The 17,282-nt window shown below is 38.3% G+C and overlaps 1 protein-coding gene across 1 annotated transcript in view; it reads left to right on the top strand.

Moving 5' to 3' along the window:
- LOC145415629 (transient receptor potential cation channel subfamily M member 8-like) overlaps window positions 1-17,282 on the top strand; it is a 318,353-nt gene that overhangs the window by 278,658 nt on the left and 22,413 nt on the right. The window contains exons 21-23 of the mRNA XM_080284850.1: window positions 1,377-1,602; window positions 11,623-11,871; window positions 16,038-16,233. Of these exons, the coding sequence (XP_080140976.1) occupies window positions 1,377-1,602; window positions 11,623-11,871; window positions 16,038-16,233 (671 nt within the window). The remainder of the gene's footprint in view (window positions 1-1,376; window positions 1,603-11,622; window positions 11,872-16,037; window positions 16,234-17,282) is intronic.

The raw sequence follows: 17,282 nt of genomic DNA, 5'->3' as shown, positions 1-17,282 counted from the left end.
AGCGTTTTTCAGCCTTGGGTTTCCTCCCAACCAAGTCCAAAACCACCCAAATGAGTCCAAAAACAAGTTTAAAGCCAATCTAAATGGCCTAACAACTGTAAAAGAAGCTAACCTTAGCGTAACACCTGTAAATAACTCACTAAGACCAACAAATAAAAAATGAAAATTGTCAAATATAAGTCTGGAAAAGAAAAAAAAAATCAAGCTTCATAAAATGCACACCAAAATGACGATGTTCACCCCACCTATGGCTAAAACACATTAATCTAAGTCAAAAGCAGTTTATAAATCAACTAAACACACAATTTTAGTCTAAACTATCATCAAAATTGGTTAAAAAAATCAAAACCCATCGTTAAACCGGGGTTTGGCCATCGCTAAGTGGGGTATGGTGGTATTTCTACCCCCATCGTTAAGCCAGGGTATCGCATCTAGGGACATCATATATCGAGGTATTACTGTACTGTATATATATATATATATATATATATATATATATATATATATATATATATATATATATTTTATATATATATATATATATATATATATATATATATATATATATATATATATTTTATATATATATATATATATATATATATATATTTTATATATATATATATATATATATATATATATATATATATATATATATATCTTAATTTTCTTCCACGGCGAGGTGAATAATCCCCAAGTATTCATGTGGTGTTACTACAAAAGACCAATGCCTATCCAAGTTAATTGGTACCTTGACCTTTGACCATAAGTGACCTTGAAAGGTCAAACTCAAGGTCACGCATATTCAGGGGGCCATAACTTGAAACTTGTTGAAGTTAGAGATATTTACTACTATGAATAGACAGGAAGTCTCATATGAGCTTTCATTTTGCAGCATGACCTTTGACCTTGAGTTACCTTGAAAGGTCAAATGCAAGATCATGGATTTTCAGAGGGCTTAACTTGAAAACATTTGCCGCATTGCCTTAGACTTTAATTGTGCACTGTTACTAAATGGCAGAATTGAATCAGTATTTGGTAGCAATAAAATAATTGCTGTCGAGCGAAGGTTTGTTGTGCCAAGCACCACTTTTTTTTTTTAAAATCATGTATGGATAATACAGAAAAATAAAATTAATGGTTTTTTTTATCCAATTTTTCAGTTGATACAGATAATGACATGATATGGATATTGCACATGCAGATATTAGGAATTATACTGGATCATTGATACAGTATTAGACATTGTCCAGACTAGTAATGTCAGATGCTCTCCCTACTAGTAATATCCGATATTACTTGTTGACAGTGTCAGATATTGTCCATATTTGTAATGATCTGAGTTCCATGTTAATGATTTCAGATGTTTTCATTAGGTTCCAGAAGCTAGGTGACAATGGTGGTGACCTGACCATACTACAGAAGGTGATTGTGTTCTACAAAAGTCCTATCTCAAAATTTTGTGCCCACTCCACCATCTTCGTGCTGTTCCTACTCCTGTATGCATACGTGGTGCTCTTCGACTTCAAGTACAACATGACCTGGCGTGAGAAACTCTTGGTGGTGTGGATGGGTACCTACATGTTGGATGAAATCTCTGAGGTATCTTCAGTATTATAGTGCTGTATTAGTGGAGTGATTGTTGCTGTTTTTACCCCAAGCTCATCTGGATTTGAACTTGATGGGTTGACTTTAGGCTGAAGTTGCCCATCACTTGCAGTCTACCATCCTGCTTCAAGGGGATCAGGAGAAAATTGAGGGATTTTATAATTGAGCAGGAGAACCACCATGTTATATCACTGCCAGCACTGGTAAATCAACACCTTCAGTTTGGTTGTGTGTGTGTGTTTTTTTTAATTCTTGTTACCCCATCAGTAAGACCTTTTAATAATGGAAGGGTTAATTAAGGTTGTACCTATCCCCTTTAAGGCAAAAAAGTAAAGCTGAATAAATTAATCTGGAAGTGGCAAGAATGAATAGAAAAATACATCATTGGACAAAAACTGTTAATCCGTATAATAAGTTAAGCTAATTTGTACTGTATTTTGGTTTACTCCTACCAGACAATTTTATTAATCTCAGAAGTGACTTGAAATTGGTGGGGTTAGATATTGCCCACATTAACCCCTTCATTTCTAGTCACTACTCTTCAGTTAAATTATTTTATTTGAAGGTAGCAAGAGTAAACAAAAATATTATGGGTGCATCATTATAGTGAATGGGTTAAGGACAGATGAGTTAGATTGGGCTTGGCAAATTTAGTTGTTAGTTCTTTCTTAGATTTTGCATATTGGAAGGGATCCATTTAGGAGTAGCTCTTCACTGTGAGCAGTTAAAGCTGAATGAAACTGTCTGGCAGTAGCAGTAATACAGAGAAAAAAGTGTACTGGTATTGATAATGGAGATAATTTCTTCCATGTTCAGTACATGTACAAGGGGGGTCGTTTAAGCTGAGAAAAATTGTCATTGGTAGCAAGAAAATAAAAAGTACATGTATCATAATGTCATGGCAGAATTACAGTATCTTTAGTTAAGTAAGATTAGGTTGAGCCTGGTTGTGTTAAGGTGAGGACAGATGATTTGAGTCTAGATGAATCACATTTGATCTATCAGGTTAGATTAAGTTAGCCATTCCATCTGGAGGTTGTGCACTGTAACTTATGAATTCTAACACCAGAATATCTTACTTAGTTTGGAAGGAATCTCACAACCTGCAGCGTTAAATAGGTTAGTTCAGGAACTGTTTTCTCATTATGCATTTCCATCTGCTTGTGACACCCAGCCTTTTTAAACTCAGTATGTCTAGGTAGCTTGATATGAACAGATCTTAAATTTAGTTCTCTTTTCTTCATTTTTTTTTTCTTTTACAGGCAACATTTTTGCTGGCATTTGTGTCTTAGTTCTTTTTTCTTTGCATCTAAAAATGTTAATATAGGTTAAGTCTACATTGCCCTATTGAAATTAGATATTAGTGTTTGATACTAAAAACAGGTGACATCGTTTACACAAGACCATGATGAACCTTGTCTGCTTAGGCAAGGCCAGGAACAGCTAAGTATGGATGGGGTATGTGAGCCAAGTTGGATCTGTTTGGTCAAATTAGACCAGATCTGGATAGGATAGGCCTAGCTTAGTTGAATCAAGATTTGTTAGAGTAGGTTAGGTTGGAATTGATGTAGTCAAGAGTAATGTTTAACTGAACCAAGGAAGGCTGGACTTAGCAGAATAGAATGCTTTTGGTTATGAAGGATTGGTTAAGCTAGACTTTAGTCACACTTAATAGTATCACCCATAATCCCATTCATTCATATGCAGATGACTCAACACTTCACAGTTCATTCACACTTAAACACCCGTTCACAGAGTTTAATACCTCTACCTCACAAGTCAGTACAGCCATCTCCATAAATCAAGACTCATCTAGGACCACTGAATGGGGACACAATAACCTTGTCTTATTTAATGCTAATAAAATCAAATACGAGGTGCTACCCAAAAGTTCCAGTAATCTGAACAGAAGGAGCCAGCCGTTTGCAGTTTTGCCTTTTGCCACTAGGAAAAGTCAGTAGCACCCTTTGTGTGTCAGTGTGGCTCCGGCCGTGTCTGTGAGTGAACATGTTGTTGAGCTATGCTTACTATTGTAATGTGGTGTGTAGGTGGTTTGGCGGTTTTGCAATGGTGGACCTCATGGAACAAAGAACCTGCATCAATTTCTGCTTCAAGATCAACAAGACAGCTGCAGAAACTCACTGGTTGCTTCAGCAAGCCTTTGGTGACAATGCCACATCCCAAAGCAGAACATTTTTCTGGTACAAGCATTTCAAGGACGAACGTCCATCGAAGACGATGACTGTTCTGGATGACCGTCAATGGTAACAACACCAGAAAACGTCGGAAATGTTTGAGGAAGGACGAACGTCCATCAAAGACAATGACCGTTCTGGATGACCGTCAATGGCAACAACACCAGAAAACATCGGAAATGTTCGTCAGGCTATCCTTCCAGATTGTAGACGAACCATCCATGATGTTTGTGATATCGTTGGACTGTCATACAGGAGTGTGCAACGCATTTTGTCAGACGTGTTGGGCATGAGACACACTGTTGCAAAATTTGTGCCAAAACCGCTGAGTGATGAGCAGAAAGCACATCACGTTGCAGTTTTCAGGGAGCTCAAGAATCAGGTCAGAGATGATGCCATCTTCATCTCCAAGGTCATAACTGGTGATGAGTCATGAGTTTATGGTTATGGCCCAGAGACAGAGCAGCAGTCATCACAACGGAAATCTCCCAGTTCACTGAGACTGAAAAAAGCGCATCAAGTTCGCAGCAATGTCAGGTCGATGTCGATCATTTTCTTCGATATCCAAGGGATTGTTCACAAGGAATTCATCCCACCAGGTCATGCTGTCAGCAGAAAGTTTTACTGTGAAGTTTTGCAGCATCTGAGGGAGAACATCCGCCGCAAACGTTCAGAACAGTGGAAGAACATGGACTGGGTCGTGCATCATGACAACGCCCCTGCCCACACATCAATTGTTTTCCAACAGTTACTGGCTTCCACTAACATGGTAATCATTCCCCACCCACACTATTTGCCTAGCCTTGCCCCCTGCGACTTTTTCCTGTTTCCCAAGCTGAAATTACGACGAAAAGGGCGTCGATTTGACTCGATTGAGGAGATCCAGGCAGAATTGCAGAAGGTGCTTAAGACCATCATGCCTGAAGCCTTCCAGGGATGCATGGACTCATGGAAAAAACCCTTGGAACATTGCATACATGCCCAAGGGGACTACTTCGAAGTCAACAGTGAAAACTAGGAGGTAAGGTAACTTATTTTCCTACAATATTCAAATTACTGGAACTTTTGGGTAGCACCTCGTATATACAATTTACCAATAGACAGATTTTGACAGATTCCTATATTATCTGCAGTGCTACTAATTTTCCTGTCTCCAAAAATATTGAAATTCTTGGTGTTTCACTTAACAGTAACCTCAGCTGGGCCTCTCATGTCAGATCAGTTGCTAAAACTGCCTCAAAGAAACTTGGATTATTGTACAGAATTTGTGGCTTCTTCACTAATGAGCAGTTGGCAATAGTTTATACAAGAGCTTGTGAGCCCTTCAGACCCCTCGCAATTGCTCCTGTGGAGAGCTCTTCCACTGCTGTAGTTTAATTTAGTTGTACCTATGGACAAAAAATTCTATGGAGACCCTATGCCGGCCGCCTGGAGCAGCATTTTTTGGTCAAAATGTGATCGCTCATTAAATACAGTAAAAGTTTTTCAATCGTGATGGGACCAAGTTTTTTCACAACGGTGAATTTTTTGCGATTTTTGTGTCAATTTTGGTGCGATTTGAATGTGTAGTTTCAGCTGCCCAAAATACACACACACACACACACACACACACACACACACACACACACAGAATACAAAGAACAGCAACCAAGATGGTCCCCAGTCTGACAGACCTGTCATACAGAGAGAGGCTGGAAAAACTGGATTTGCCTTCGTTAGAGGAAAGGAGAAAGAGGGGAGACATGATTGCGGTGTTCAGGACCATGGTGGGAGTAGATAAAATTGACAAAGAAGATCTGTTTGTATGGGATAAGAGAGCAACAAGAGGACATGGAATGAAATTGAAAAAGTCAAGCTGCTTGAAGGATATCAAGAAATATAGCTTTCCTTACAGAAGTATAGACTTATGGAATAGCCTGGACAAAGAGATCGTCCAGTCTAAAAACTTAAACGAGTTTAAAGTTAAATTCGACTTATTGAGAAACAGCGACGGAAACCCGCGAGCATAGTAACTTCCGTGTATATCACAATTAGGTATATTCTTAAATATTTAGAACGACTCAGACAAAGAGGTGGTGCATGAGAAAAACATTCATGTGTGTAAAGGTAGACTTGATAAATGTGGATATGGAGACAGGACAACACGAGCATTGCTCAATTCCTGTATACTACAAATAGGTAAATAGGTAAATACACACACACACACACACACACACACACACACACACACACACACACACACACACAGACAAAAGGTTAGGGAAATACGAGAAAAGCAAGACAAGACCTCTAAAGGTGACTTTCCAGAGTGTAAACACTGTGGAAGAGATACTAAAAAATGCAAAGAATCTTATGGAAAACGAAGAGTTCAAAAATGTATGGATAAAAAGACGCCTAACACAAGAGGAACTGGAATTACTGAAAGAGAAAAGGGAGGAAGCAAAAACAAAAAATGAGGGAAGATCAGAAGAGGAGAAGAAGAAATTTTTTTACAAAGTAATAGGATTGCAGGTATGAAAGTGGTACACAAACAGGATGGAAGAAAAAGGAGGAAGGTAGTAGAACCATGTCATGACAAGTATTTAAACAAAATGATAAAGTTGATGTACTCAAATGTGGATGGAATGGTATCAAAATTACTAGAGATGAATGATTATGTCAGAGAAAATGAACCACAAATAATATGCCTAACTGAAACAAAATTAACACCAAGGATACCCAGTGACATACTAAACTTAGAGGAATACAATATATGGAGAAGAGACAGAAATTTAAAAAAACGAGGAGGAATTATAATATTAACTAAGAAAAATCTAAAAGTCAAGGAAATAAACCTAGATATACCATGACAAGTAGAACTGATTGCAGTAGAGATCAACACATCTGAAGGTAAAGTAATTGTAGCCAATTTGTACATGCCACCCAGATCAAACACATGGGAAAGAGACGAATATGAAGACCTGGCAGAGAGTACAATTCAAAGTATAAGATCATTACTACATAAAATGGAAGAGAAATCGGAAAGAAATATACTAACTGGGGATTTCAACACAAATACAAATTGGAATACTCTAGATATAATTAGCCGAGAAAGCTGTTGGGACCAAAAGCTCCTGGATCTAGTACAAGAGTTTTTCTTAACGCAACATGTGAGGGAAACCACCAGAAAAAGAGGACTTGATGTACCTTCAGTGCTAGATCTAATATTTACTAGGCAAGAAAATGACATTGACAGTTTAATATATCACCCTCCACTCGGCAAAAGCGATCATGCAGTACTAAATTATAACTTCAGGATAGCAAATGACATAGTAAACAGCAATGACAGTTACAAAAAGAGCCTAAACTATAAAAAGGGAAATTATCAAGACCTAAAGAAGCATTTCTTAGAAGTTGATTGGGAAAATGAGCTTAGAGGACAAGATTTAAATGCTGTATATAAAAAATTTTGTGAATTTTATGAAATAGGAGTCCAGAAGTACATCCCACAGCACAAAGAAGCAGATAAGAAAATACAGAAATGGTTCAATACAGAATGTAAAAAATCAAACGAAAGAAGAGATTTGTTGTGGAATAGATACAGAAGACACAATAGTGAAAGGGCGTATAATAATTACAAACAGGCAAGAAACGACTATACAAGAATAAGGAGGGAAGCCCAAAAACAGTTTGAGGAGGATATAATAAATAAAAGTAGTGATCAACCAAAGCTGTTTTACAGCTATATCAGAAGCAAAACCAAAGTAAAAGATATAATACAATCCATTACGGACGAGGGAATCACTTATACACAAGAGAAAGATATTTGTGAAGCACTAAATAAGAATTTCCAATTAGTTTTTACAGAAGAAAAAAATTTTGAGAGGGACTATGTGGAACACGCATGTCCACACATACTACCAGATATACAAATAGCAGAAAAAGTAATACAGGAGGAGTTAAGTAGATTAGACAGAGGAAAAGCAAGTGGTCTTGATGAAATTTCATGTTGGGTATTACGAGAATGTGCAAAGGAGTTAAGTAAACCATTATTTTTAATTTTCAAGAAATCCTTGAGTCAAGGGAAACTACCTGATATTTGGAAAAAAGCAAATATTGTCCCCTTGTTCAAGAAAGGAAATAGACAAAATCCACTCAACTACCGACCAGTATTACTGACCAGTGTTGTAAGCAAGGTATTAGAAAAACTTATAAGAAAAGCTTGGGTAAATCATCTAGAAGAACACAGTATGATAACAGAAAGACAGTTTGGTTTCAGAAAAGGAAAATCATGTGTTACTAATCTGTTGAGCTACTATGACAGAGTAACAAACACAATACAGGAAAGGGAAGGATGGGTGGACAGTATCTATTTAGATTTCAAGAAAGCTTTTGACACAATACCACACCAAAGACTTTTATGGAAACTGTACCATCAAGGAGGAATTCGAGGCAAACTGTTTTGTTGGATGCAAGACTTTCTCATAAAAAGAGAAATGAGGACAGTACTAAGAGGAAACTACTCATCATGGAAAGAAGTGACTAGTGGAGTACCACAGGGTTCAGTGCTGGCACCAATCATGTTTTTAGTGTATATAAATGATATAAACAGTAACACTGGAAATGAGAGCTATCTGAATATGTTTGCAGATGATGCAAAAATACAAAGGAGAATTACTAGCACAGACTCTTGTAGGGAGCTACAAGAAGAATTAAATAAACTTCATGAATGGAGTAGTACATGGCAAATGGAATTCAATGTGGACAAGTGTCATGTAATCAAGTTTGGTAAAAGTGGAAAAAGATCTGATTGGAATTATAAGTTAGGAAATAAAACCCTATACACATCAGAAGAAGAGAAAGACCTAGGTGTGTTTATCAATAACAGACTATCTCCGGCTGACCACATCAGCGAGAAGGTACTGAACATGTATACACTGCTTGCAAATATGAGAATAACATTCACATACATAAATGAAGACATGCTAAGAAGGATAATAACATCATTCATTAGACCAACCCTGGAATGTGCATCAGTAGTCTGGAGTCCTCATCTCAAAAAGCATATAGACAAGATTGAAAAAGTTCAAAGGGCCGCTACAAGATGGATACCAAGCTTAAGGGACCTAAGCTACAAAGAAAGACTAAATAAACTGAATCTACCAACACTACAGGAGAGAAGGAAAAGAGGTGACATGATAATGCTATATAAGTGCATATCAGGGAAGGAGAAAATAGACATAAATGATTACTTAACATATGGAGAAGCATCAGCAAGAGGACACTGCAAAAAACTGCATAAGAAGAGAGGTGATAAAGACGTAAGGAAATTCAGTTTCCCAAACAGAGCAATTGATCAATGGAATGCACTACCGAATGAAATAGTGTGTGCCAAAACAATTCACAAATTTAAGGATATGTACGATAAATATGGTTTAAGACACGGAACAGTACGAGCTTGACTCATTCCTGTAAAGATACAATTAGGTAAGAACAATTAGGTAAGAACACACACACGCACACACACGCACATGCATACACACACATACACTCACACTCACACACACGGCTAGTGCTATAGTATATTAGAAGAGTCATGTGCACTCTCAGCTGGAATATTGCATACCCTTATGGAGTGGATATGGGGAGGTTGCACTAATACAGCAAGACAGAATTCAGAACAGAGCTGTTAGAATTATTAGTAACCCTGCCATTTCAAATAAACTATCTTTCCTGCTGGTAAGGAAGAATGTTGCCTCCCTTGCATTATTTTACAGATGCTTTTATGGCAAATGCTCAGATGAAGTAGCAAACATTGCGCCACCTCTCCATGCCTTCCCTTATGCTACACGGGCATCTGGTGCACTCATGACTGAAATGTCACACTGCCATATTGCAGAACTTCCGTGAATCAGAAATCTTTTATTCCCCAAACTGCATCTCTTTGGAACTTGCTTCCCCAGAGTTGTTTCCCCCTAAACTTAACCTACAGCTGTTCAAGTCCAACTGTTACAGATTTTTTATGAATGGAGGACACCAATAATCTGGTGTATGGATTATTTTTGTTATTCATTTGTTTTTCCTTCCTGTTCTATCATTTAAAAAAAAAGTTAAACTAAAAAACTTTGCCTCTTATGCTGTATTTAAAATTAAGCTATTTAATACAGTGTTTATGATCTGAGGTAAACTTTTAAACTTTGCCTCTTCCACTATATTTTAAAACTAATTGCCATCAGAACTCATTAAACATTTCTTTATTATATGATAACTCAATAGAGTAATGAGCTAAAAACTATACTGTACCCAGTTTTGTAATAAAGATATTGAAATTAAATTTAATGATAGCTGTGGTGGCTGCATATGACAATCCTGTGCATTCCCAATACCTCCCTCACAAGCTGACGGTCAGATGTTTCAGCCAAGATGGCCACCCAATGTTTCATTTCAAATAACAGTGCAAATGGCACTAATAGTGCAGTGTGTGATGTTAAGTGAAGTGATATCTTTTTGTGTGCACAATACTGAAACTTGAGACTAGGAAATCATGTCTGGCAAGAATGCCACCCCAAGAGGAAAGTGTGGTGCTATTGAGGGTGCTGAGGACAAATGGAAAAGGGCAAGTTTTTTTAGGTTTTAGGTTTTGTGGTCATAGGGTCCCTCCCTATCCCCATTGAACCCATATTATACAGACCATGCTATGCAGTATATCATTATGCAGTGGATTTTCACTTGATGCAGTCTCACTCTATAGTGAGGCATGACTGTTCCTATAAGGTATATGTATAGCTAACATTTTACCATACTCAGTTTTTGGAATGCACACTTGATTGCACACTTGATAACCACTGTCTTCTCTTTGGATAGGTGCATCACAAGTAGAAAGATGGAAGGAGAAAAGGCACACAAATAGGCATGCTTTTTTTTTTTTTTTTTTTTTTTTTTTTTTTTTAATGGTTGGTTATTGTGTGTTTTCTGTTTTTGTTTGTGGTAACTAGCTAATTGGTTGGAGAGAAGCAAATGCAACATCCATCCAGGAACCAAACCTCCTCACTTTTCCCTGCACCTAACTGTTGTGGGATGCTGTCAGCCATAAGGAAACATGAGGTCACTGCATGGGACAACTCTGCTGGGGTGATTGCTTGCTTGCAATTGATGAGTCTGCTTAGCCAGACAGACTGGGGTTGATCAACAACAGCATAATAGTACTATCTATCTATCTATCTATTGCCAGACGCCTCAATCCCGTTTGGGGTGGCCACAAACAAATCGCCTCCAAGTCGCCCTGTCCCCCGCCATTTCACTGCCCTGCTCCCAACTCACACCCCCCTCTCTCATATACCTCTCCACCCCATCCCTCCATCTCATCCTCGGCCTCCCCCTCCCTCTTCCCCCCTCCACCTCACTCACGTACACTCTCTTCGTCAGTCTTTCGCCCTCCATCCTCTCCACGTGGCCAAACCACCTCAGTGTGTTCCTCATAACGCTTCCTATCACATCCACATCCACACCATAATAGTACAATATCTCATATTCCAGTGTAGAGATAGTACAGTATGTACATTATATTCCAGTGTAGAGGTAGTACAGTATACTGTAGTGCATCATATTCCAGTATAGAGATAGTACATTATGTACATCATATTCCAGTATAGTACATCATATTCCAGTATAGAGATAGTACAGTATGTACATCATATTCCAGTATAGAGGTAGTACAGTACAGTACATCATATTCCAGTATAGAGGACATGACCATTCCCTACAACAGAATTTTAAATGTCACCACAAATCCCAACCCCTCTCTTTTATCTTGCCCTCGTTCACCCCTCTTCTCACACAGATTGCATCTGAGCAGTCCAGCACCCTGCGTGGCAAAATCTCAGACTGGAGGAACAGTGTGTGGAATCGGTTTGACCTGGTGGCTCTCTCCCTTGCCTCCTTTGCCTTGGCCTTGAGAATGGGACGAGCAACATTTACCTGGGGACGTATCACCTATGCCATCAACACCACGGTCTTCTATGTCCGACTCTTTCGTATCTACCGCATCAGTTACCATCTTGGGCCAAAGCTGGTTATATTTTACAGAATGGTGAGTGGAGAGGGTAATGTGCAACTCATCAGTAAGAAAAAAAATATATATATATATATGTGCATATGGTTAAGCCTCTGAAGTGGAGCTAGGATTCTAGGGGCTTGAGTGGTGCATAAGTGAATACCTAACCTCTTTCACTTGGGAGACTGTAGATAGGTTTTCCTCTTTCATGCTTGATTTTTTGTTTGCTTTCTGGACCCTACCTCTTGCTTTCCTTTGGTGGAAAAAAAGGTCATGATGATGATGATGACAATGGCAAAATCAAGGAAACAAAGATGATAAGAGAAATTTAGGGAAACTTACAGAGTGGTGAGTGGAGAAGGTAGGGAAAAATGGAAATAGAAGCTGACAGATAGATAGATAGATTAATTAACTGATTGTTTGATTAATAGAAAGGAAGGGGAAGAAAATGATGTAGAAAGGAAAATGTATATCTGTAGTGTTTTATGGTAAAGGCATGGAGGAAATGGAAAAAAGAGGGGAGGGGGAGATTTCTAGATTAGAGAGTGGAGTCTACAACAGCAGCTATAAATCAGGCAGAAAGAAACTTTGTGATTAAAGCAAAAACAAAATAGGAATCATAAGACTGTAATTAGGAAATAAAAGATTATTACCATCATCATCATAAACAAAAACAAGTGATGATATCTAGGGCTGGTGATGGTACTGTCAAAGCGGTGGGTGTATGGCCATGTGCAGTGCCACAAGGATGTGGGAAGTAACTCCAACTTGTGCAGTGTTTGTGATAAGTGGGTGCATAAGAGATGTAGTGGTATCAAAGGTAGACAGCAAAATAATGTTGATTTTATCTGTGCAGTGTACTGGGGAGAGCATGAAAGGATTGCTCTTGCTAGAGAGTCTCTTGAGTGTGTGGAGGAGTTTCGTCACTTGTTTGACATATGTGCTGGAGGTGGGACTGGAATAAGGAGTGGCTGGAGGAAGTTCAGGAAGCTGTTGCCTTTCCTGACACTGAGAGGGCTTTCTCTCCATGCCAAGGGATCTGTTTATGGAGCATCTGTTAGGAGTATAATGCTGTTTGGTAGTAAGACCTGGGCAGTAAAGAAAGAGGATATTCATAGGCTCAAACTTATGGAAATGACAATGATTAGACGGATGTGTAATGTATCCATGAATGTGAGGCCTGAAGGGAGGCTAGGATTGTGACTGAAGAGTTTAGAGGAAGGATGGGACTTGAATGAATTGGTGTTATGATGAAGAGGGGTAGACTGAGATGGTTTGAGCATGTTGGGAGGATGGAGGATGACACTTGGGTGCAGAAGGTAAGAAGTGTGAATGTTGAAGGCAGGACTGCACAAGGCAGACCGAATAAGACCTGGGATGATGTCGTAGAGTGTGACCTCAGGGATAGGGAACTGAATAGGAAGGCTGCCAGAGACTGAGCAGCATGGAGAGCCATCATTAGGTGACCAAGGCCAATTCATGCGAGCCTGTTGGTGCCTGTATGAACAGTACAAATGATGATTTGAAAGACATTAATGGGAAGAAAGACAAAAGAGATGGAGTGAAAAAATGAGGGAAATATATAAATGGTAGGTGAAGGGGTAAAAAACCAGTCCTCCATGACTCCCTTTGGAACATGCAGGCCTGAGATAGGGCCTCTATAGTCAAGAACATTTTACCTCAAGAACTCCTGGTGGAATGAAAGAAATAACAAAAAGAGGAAGAAAAAGATAAAAAGATAGAGAAAGAGACAGTGAGAAATATAGAGTACTGTAGCAAATAGCAAGTGTACAAAGAAGGACTGAAATAAAAATTGAGAAAGAGGTAAGTTTTAGAATGGTGAGTGTGGAGAAATGGAAAATGTTAAGAGATGGTAGAAGAGAAGAAGACAGTATTGGAAGATGAGTGAAAATGGATGGAAAGAATGAGATGGAGAAATAAAAATAAAGAACTTAGGAGATTGATGGACAGATGTGTAAAGAGGAGAGTGACAAAATATAGATAAAGTAATAGTATGGGGGAAATAGGTGAGTATCTTCAGGACCTGGTGAATTTATGTGGAAGGAAAATGGGAAGGATCTGAATATAAATTGTACAGAAGTAAAAGTAAAGAAGAAAATGAAAGTATAAATACGAAAGCTTATTGAACTGAGTGTTGATGAAATGGAGAAGGAATAAAGAAACAGGTTTGAAAACAAGGAAAAATTGTTGAGTGCTTTATTGGGGAGTGAAGAATGAAGAGCTTTACAATACTGAGTGAAAGAAATGAGAGAGAGAGAGAGAGAGAGAGAGAGAGAGAGAGAGAGAGAGACGGACGGACAGACGGACGGGATCTGAATAGAAGTTGTACAGAAGTAAAAGTAAAGAAGAAAATGAATGTATAAATAGGAAAGCTTATTGAGCTGAGTGTTGATGAAATGGGGATGAAATTAGAAAAGGGGTTTGAAAACAAGGAAAATTATTGGATAATATCAGAAAAAGAAATACAGGAAGAGCTAAGTAAATTAGACAGAGGAAAAGCAAATGGTCCTGATGAAATTTCATGTTGGCTGCTACATGAATGTGCAAAGGAGTTAAGTAAACCATTATCTCTAATTTTCAAAAAATCCTTGGGACAAGGTAAACTACCTGATATTTGGAAGAAAGCAGACATTGTTCCCTTATTCAAGAAAGGGAATAGACAAAATCCACTCAAGTACTGACCAGTATCACTAACCAATGTTGTAAGCAAGGTATTGGAAAAGTTTATAAGAAAAGCTTGGGTAAATCATCTAGAAGAACACAATATGATAACAGAAAGACAGTTTGGTTTCAGAAAAGGAAAATCATGTGTTACTAATCTGTTGAGCTACTATGATAGAGTAACAGAAACATTACAGAAAAGAGAAGGATGGGTGGACAGTATCTCTTTAGATTTCAAGAAAGCATTTGACAGAGTACTGCACCAAAGACTTTTATGGAAACTGTACCATCAAGGAGGAATCTGAGGCAAACTGTATTGTTGGATGCAGGATTTTCTCAAACAAAGAGAAATGAAAACAGTACTAAGGGGAAACTGCTCATCATGGAGGGAAATGACTAGCTGAGTGCCACAGGGCTCAGTGCTGGCACTAATTATGTTTTTAATGTATATAAATGGTATAGGCTGTAACATTGGAAATGAGAGCTATCTAAATATGTTTGCTGATGATGCAAAAATACAAAGGCCAATTACCGATGTAGGCTCTTGTAAAGAGCTACAAGAAGAATCAATTAACTTCATGAATGGAGCAATACATGGCATATGGAATTCAATGTGGACAAGTGTCATGTAATCAAGTTTGGTAAAAGTGGAAAAAGACCTAATTGGGATTATAAGTTAGGAAATAAAACCCTACACACATCAGAAAGAGAGAAGGACCTAGGTGTGATTATTAATAACAGACTATCTCCGGCTGACCACATCAGTGAGAAGGTACGGAACATGTATACACTGCTTGCAAATATGAGAATAGCATTCATATACATAAATGAAGACATCCCAAGAAAGAAAATAACATCATTCATCAGACCAACCCTGGAGTATGCATCAGTAGTCTGGAGTCCTCATCTCAAAAAACAAATAGATAAGATTGAAAAAGTTCAAAAGGCCACTACAAGATGGGTACCAAGCTTAAGGGATCTAAGCTACGAAGAAAGATTAGAAAAACTGAATCTGCCTACACTACAGGAGAGAAGAAGAATAGGTGAAATGATTATGCCATATAAATGCATATCAGGGAAGGAGAAAATAGTCATAAATGAATACATAATCTGTGGGGATGCATCAGCAAGAGGACACTGCAAAAAACTGCATAAAAAGAGAGGTGAGAAAGACATAAGGAAATTTCATTTCCCAAATAGAGCAGTTGATCAGTGGAATGCATTACCGAATGAAATAGTGTGTGCCAAAAAAATTCATAAATTTAAGGATATATACGATGAATATGGTTTAAGACACGGGATAGTACGAGCTTGACTCATTCCTGTAAAGGTACAATTAGGTAAGAATAGAGAGAGAGAAGTAAGTTTATATGTTTAGTTTGTTCTGTGTTTCCTCTTTTCCATTATCTCCTATCTCTTTTCACCTACTTTCTTCCATTACAAAGAGAAAGAGTCAACAGCCAGTGTGTTCCTTCCTCTGTTCCTTCCTCTCAGTTTTCATCTCCCTTCCTCCACTGCAGATCTCGGAGGTACTGGTGTTCATGGCCTTGTTAATCATCTTCATCCTGGGCTATGGTATTGCCTCCCAGTCCCTCCTCCACCTCAACCGAAACTATGTCTCCTTCAGCCTGCCTTCCCTCTCCAACATCATAAGAGACGTGGTGCTGACGCCCTACTGGCAGATGTATGGAGAGCTGCTACTGGAGGAGTTAACAGGTGAAGAGGAGGGTAGAGGAAAGAAGAATGATGAGAATGAAGATGTTATGAATGGAGGAAAGGTAGAGAATGAAGGGGTGATGAATGAGGAAAGAAAATAAAGGAATAATGAATGGTGGAAATGAGAGTAATGGAGTGATGAATGAGGAAATAGGACAACAGAGAAGTGATAAATGGAGGAAAGGACAGAATGAAGTAGTGATGATTGGAGACAAAAGAAAATGAAGGTGTGATGACTGGAGGACAGAGCAAGGAGAAGAGTGATTGTAGTCTCTTACTGGGAGATGTTTTGAGAATTTTTGCTGAAGGAAATGACCCATTTGCAAACATATAAATTTTTTTTTTACTGTATTAAGACACCCTTTCATGTGAGTGGCATGTACTTGCTTCCTCATATTCTGTTTCTTTTTAATTCTTCATTTTCCTTTTAAAATTTACCTGTCCACCCTGTCTGGCCCGGCATAACCTCAACACCTCACTGACAAGTGAGTTAAAGGAAAAATATGCAGTAATACTCTGAAAATACAGGTATACACCGGTTTAATGATGCAGTTACTGTAGTTGAATAAAAAGCCAATGTTAGGGGGGTTATCGTATCGTGGGGTATATTTAACGTGTAAAGTATAGGGATGCATATTTGAGCCATGGGTTTCCCCCCCAAGTCCTAATCCCACCCATATGAGTCCAAAAACAACTTTAAAGCCAATCTAAATGGCCTAACAGCTGTAAAAGAAGGTAACCTAAGCCAAACACCTGTAATAACTCACTAAAAGCAACTTATAAAATCTGAAAATCGTCAAGTATGTCTGGAAAAAATCTATCTTAGTAAACTGTGCCCCAGAATGACAATGTTCACCCCACCTATGGGTAAAGCCCATTAATCTATGTCTAATAACAGTTTAGAAATCAACCTAAACACACAACTTTAGTCTAAAATATAATCAAAATTGGTAAAAAGAAAAATCTAAACCCATCATTAAACCGGAGTTTGGCCATCGTTAGGCAGGGGATGGTGCTATTTCTACCCCCATCGCTAAGCTGGGGAATCA

Source organism: Coenobita brevimanus, chromosome 13 (assembly GCF_032717465.1).
Source record: "Coenobita brevimanus isolate Jiangsu-jjx chromosome 13, ASM3271746v2, whole genome shotgun sequence".
NCBI classification, from domain to species: Eukaryota; Metazoa; Arthropoda; class Malacostraca; order Decapoda; family Coenobitidae; genus Coenobita; species Coenobita brevimanus.
This window is presented reverse-complemented; position numbering and strand designations above follow the sequence as displayed.